At 33.7% G+C, this 5,025-nt stretch overlaps 1 protein-coding gene across 2 annotated transcripts; it reads right to left on the bottom strand.

Moving 5' to 3' along the window:
- Positions 1–649: 649 nt before the first annotated feature.
- On the bottom strand, positions 650–4,392 carry LOC107474106 (protein SLOW GREEN 1, chloroplastic). Of its 2 annotated transcripts, none has more exons than XM_021135253.2 (4): positions 3,523–4,392; positions 1,954–2,213; positions 1,140–1,286; positions 650–1,044 (listed from the first exon to the last, which is right to left on the bottom strand). In XM_021135253.2, the coding sequence occupies exons 1-3, from the start codon at positions 4,363–4,365 to the stop codon at positions 1,151–1,153; spliced, it is 1,239 nt and encodes a 412-aa protein (XP_020990912.1). In that variant the 5' UTR covers positions 4,366–4,392; the 3' UTR covers positions 650–1,044; positions 1,140–1,150. The 2 variants fall into 2 exon arrangements, with proteins under 2 accessions (XP_020990912.1, XP_015949179.2); XM_016093693.3 differs by having other exon boundaries at positions 652–1,044; positions 1,140–1,223.
- Positions 4,393–5,025: the final 633 nt, after the last annotated feature.

The raw sequence follows: 5,025 nt of genomic DNA, 5'->3' as shown, positions 1-5,025 counted from the left end.
GGTTAATTTAGTGGTTAACTCATTAATCTGTTTAACCAAATATCAGAAGTTTAAATCCCATTTTGTACATATAGTAACTTATTGGTCAGCTAAATTCTTAAATAAAGTTTCAATTTCTACCGAATTAGTTCTTAGTATGTTGTGTTGGGAAATACTATGGATAAAAAAGAGAGAAAATTGACCCAATATTTGTGGTTTGGCAGGTTTGCACCTCCGTTCTTACCACCATATCTGTTAAGTTTTCATTGCTTAGACTTTGAAAGTCATGAAGGGTTTGTACCATCGTCTTAAAACTGCCACCAAGGTTCTTATTGACAACTCTGAAATCTGAATGATCTAACTTGATTATTGTGTCATTCATTACTTTATATATTTTCTTACCGTCACGTAGCTTCTGCTTCCCAAATTGAAATTTTAACCTGAAATTCCTTTTTTTTCCTATCCAAAAAGCCATGAGCGACGGTTTGCAACAACAACAACAACAACAATAATAATAATAACAATAATAATAATAATAATAATAATATTATTATTATTAAATATTATTATTAAATATTATTATTATTAGTATTATTATTATTATTATTATTGTTGTTGTTGTTGTTGTTATTAAAAGAAGGATAGACACCATAGTCAATAGTAAATTTGGTGTACTTGAACCAACCTGATGCTAGCCGTAATAGCAACAGTTTCACAAGGACCAAACTGATTTAAACACATTCAACAATTTCAGAAGCCTGTGCAGAACCATAACAATTTATGACCTGTTCAAGTTGCTCATTAACTTGGGGATAAGCTGGCAATTCACTTCACTAAAACACAACCATAGTTCAATCCTAACTATTTGCCAAAATCAATTACATCAGACATACCATCATGTCTTTAGCTTATCATATCCTATCAAATTGAGGATAATATACTTAACTGAATCGAATGCAGTTTTCTTCCGACAAGAGAGAAGTATAAGATGAACATGTATGTCAACAACGACCAAGTTGTTCCATATAAGGTAGTTCGGATACATGGATTAAATGAAGTTAAATGCTGTCATAAATCATATTTGTTAGAACAATTGAAAATATGCATCGCAATTCACAAATCAATTTAGAAGCATATTTCCACAAGATAGAAATACTTACACGCGCATCACTCAGAGTTGAGCAAGTAAAGCCACCAGTGAGTAACTAGAATAAGCACAATAGGATCCAACCATACACTGTAGTCTGTAATGGACACAGGAAAAGCCCTCCGATGTCATCAAGATCAGTAGATCACCCACAAACATGCTATATATTCAGGGTAATGATATAAGTATATAACATAGTTAACATTTCAAAACCGACTATCTATCTTGCTCAGGCAAAACTATCCAAATTCAAAATAGAGGATCACTGAGTTACAGTTGTGGTTGATGGAATATGTATTTAGGTTCTTCTACCTTTCAACAAAAGGTAACCAATAAGTTCATTTTAGAGCAAAAAGATAACACTATTTATACATCTCACTTTCCATCAATGATAATAACAATAATAAGAAACAATCCTTTTTCTACTAGTTGAGGTCGATCATATACATCCAACAATACCATTATGTTCTATCTTCTATCATAAAATATGACTACAAACAAGCCCTTTCAAATCTCACCATCCATATCTACCAACACTCCTATCTTGGAATTGTGGCAATTATTGTTATAGTAATTTTGAACAACCACCAAAAGCAAAATTTATCACCTAGAACGTACGACATTAACACTCACCTAGATTGTAATCCAATCATTCAACACAAGTTAAGAACGATCATCATTCTCTAGAGAGTGGTGGTTTTAAATTCAAGATAGTGCAATCGCAGCTCTCTTAGTTTCATTTCGCCACAGAATTTGCGAACTGAATTCAAAATGATGCTTGAAATCATAAATAATTCTAAGCAATTCAGCTCATCACTCGTTTTCACCTCTTCAGAGCTGCTTCTTTCTTTTGCTCTAGCTTCTGCAAGAACACATTAGCATTGTCCTCAAAATAATCTTTGTGATGATGATCCTCCGGGACAAGTTCCCTAAACTTCTCAAACTGTCTTTCAGCTTCATCTTTCTTCTTCATCATAGTATACACCACACCCTTACACAAGTAAGGCCTAAAATCCTTCGGTTCTTTTGTCACAAGATCCTCATAGACCTTCAGCGCACTGGATAATTCCCCTTCCAAAACCTTAACCTGTATTAGAAAGTTAGTTAGATATGCATTTATGTTATAGATACTTGTTAGAGTAAACTTAGTGAAGTACTTAAAGAGTATTTGTCCAAATAATAAATGGAGGATCGAATATTTGTCCAAATAATTATCATCTCTGACCAAGACAGATTTAAGTACTACAATTTTAACCATGAAAGATATAATCTAGCTTGACACCTATCAATCATTGGGCTAGTTTGAGCCACAATGGGGAATCGAGCTAGTTTATATATTTCATGATTAAAATCCGTCCAGCCTCTAATCTTTCATGGTCTGAAATGTAGAAATGCAGTTTATCATATCTTTCATGGCAAAACAATCAATGGAGGATCAAGCATTTGTCCAGAATAAATCATCATTTCAGGCCATGACAGATTTATGCCCTATAATTTTAACCATGAAAAATATAATCTAGCTCAACACCCATCAATAAATTGGGTTAGTTCAACACAAAATGATGAAGTCGAGCTAGTTTATATGTTTACATTATTTGTGTTAGAATTCATGATAATATCTCAAAGGTTTAAATAACTCTATTGATCTCTATAGTTTCACCAAATTTGCGATGAGATCCTTATACTTTTTTCTTTACAATTGGATCCCTATGTTACTTTAAATTTTGTAATTAGATCCTTTTCATGTCAAAAATATAAAATTAGCAGAATATCTTTTTCAAAAAACATGTAGTCAAAGATTTAATTAGGTTCTTAATTGTGGATACACTCAATTTTCGGAGAAATATTCAGTTAACTCTAACCATTTTTACACTTAAAAGCACCTAATTACAAAATTAAAAGCAGTATAGGAACCCAATTGAAAATAAAATAAAAGACCTAATTACAAATTTGGTGAAACTATGAACTATGAAACCTACAGAGTAATTAAACCTATCTCAACAATAATAAACTTGATAATCAGATGTTTCTATGAATATGATACAAGGTAAATAGGTGATGAACAAATCAGATAATAATCAAATAATAAATGCTTAATATCCCAGTATCAATTCAAATATCCTATTATTCTCTAACAATTTCAACTACTCAAATATTTCATGTTTGTAGTTTATTATTTTTCCCACATATCAGAGAGAATAACTTCCTTTGACAAATAAAAAATGATACATCTACAACTCCATCATACAACTCCAGCAACAACGCTGCAACTTGCAATTTTGCAACTTATTTGTGAGTTAGTTAGTTAGATGGTTATCCTCTTTTGCTATAGTTAGTTATGGGTTGGTATGCACTTGTATATAAACACTAATTGAATCCCATTCAATGTTGATTACCTGCGCAATTAGCAGCTTCAAGTCCCTTGCCTCAGAATCCCTCTCTTCCTTCTCCAAGAACTTCACAGCTTCTTCAAACCTTGGCATAAAATCCTTTGTTGGTTCCTTCAACTCAAAAGCCGCCACAAGAAGACCATGAAGCGCAATCACGTTATAAGGGTCTCTCTTCAGCACTTCTTCGAACAAGTTCCGCGCCACCGCGTGGTCGTTGTTGCGGGCACGCAGGTGCGCCTTCAGCAGCGGCCAATCAAGCTCCTCCGGCTCAATTTCAATCAAGCGGTCTACCATCGGAACCGCTTCGTCGAATTTACGCTCTCTGATCTTTGCTTCGATGAGGGACTGAAGATCTTCAACGGTGCTGTTCTCTTCACCCGAAACCTTTTCTTCGCCGGAGGCATCTTCCGGAGAGGATTCCGTCGCGGGAGATGGTGGTTGCGGTGCGGCTGTAACGGCAGCGGCGAGGGCGGGAGAATTGAAGTGAAGGCGCATGAGGAACAATGCAGCTGCGATGCATGCTGATTTGAGGATGGGTGAGAAGAAGGGGTTTAGTGTTTGTGTCACGTGGGTTAATGGGTTTTTGGGTGAGTGTGAGGCTTTGATGGGTGAAAATCGAAAGGAAGCGGAAGAGGAAGAGGAGGAAGATGGTAGAGAAAGGAAAGGAACGGAAGAGAATGGTGTTGTTGAATGGTGGTGATTAAGAGAGAGAAGGGATTGGTGGTGGTGATGAGAGGGTTTCAGTGAAAAGAGAGACTCCATGGATGAGGCTGAACTGGGAATTGAGAACTGCCAAACCGGTAAATAACTAAATATCTCAACCCGAGAGATTCTCACCGATGAGAACATGCCGAGGTAGCCAATGTGTTGAGTTATGACTATGGTGGATGCTCCGGTAAAGTTGTCAAATTCAATTTTTTGTAAAGATAGTTTTTTATCTTGTGGTTGTTATTGATTTAAAAGCGTATGTGTTGCTTTAAAGAGAAAGTGTTACCCTTAACTTGGCTCTGATATCAATTTTTAACTTTGACTTTTCTTTTAATTTCTTTTTTAAAATTTCTATTCATCATATTTTACTTTGAATAAATTTATAATTTGTATAGGTTCAATAATTTGCAAATTCATAGTCTAAAGTATTGACCATATCTACTATTTCTCTTGCATTTATTACTAGTCCTTAATGTATATTTATAATTTTATAACTTTTCAATCTTTTTTTAGTTTATAATATTCTTTTTTACATGGATTATTGTGTATAAAATCTTTTATTTGTTTGTCTTTTTCTTTAATATAATTTCTCAATTCCTTAATAACTTCTTTTACTTCTACACTTTCTCTTGTTTCTAAATATCTGTTTAATTTTTCAATTTTATTCTCTATTTTTTCTTTCAACAGTTTTAATTCTTTTAAGTCATAATATGGTTTTCTAGGCATTTATAAATTTTTTAAGTTTAATTCCAACTTGTTTATATTTATTCTTATTTCTATCCTTTTTATTATAAGATCATC

Source organism: Arachis duranensis, chromosome 2 (genome assembly GCF_000817695.3).
Source record: "Arachis duranensis cultivar V14167 chromosome 2, aradu.V14167.gnm2.J7QH, whole genome shotgun sequence".
Classification (NCBI taxonomy): Eukaryota; Viridiplantae; Streptophyta; class Magnoliopsida; order Fabales; family Fabaceae; genus Arachis; species Arachis duranensis.
This window is presented reverse-complemented; position numbering and strand designations above follow the sequence as displayed.

Excerpts from the sequence above, each read along its gene's own strand:
- LOC107474106 (XM_021135253.2), bottom strand. The coding sequence starts at position 4,365 with ATGTTCTCATCGGTGAGAATCTCTCGGGTTGAGATATTTAGTTATTTA. Across the intron at positions 2,214-3,522 it reads TGAAGCTGCTAATTGCGCAG|GTTAAGGTTTTGGAAGGGGA; the intron begins GTAATCAACATT and ends TTTCTAATACAG. Across the intron at positions 1,287-1,953 it reads AAAGAAGCAGCTCTGAAGAG|CATGTTTGTGGGTGATCTAC; the intron begins GTGAAAACGAGT and ends CTGAATATATAG.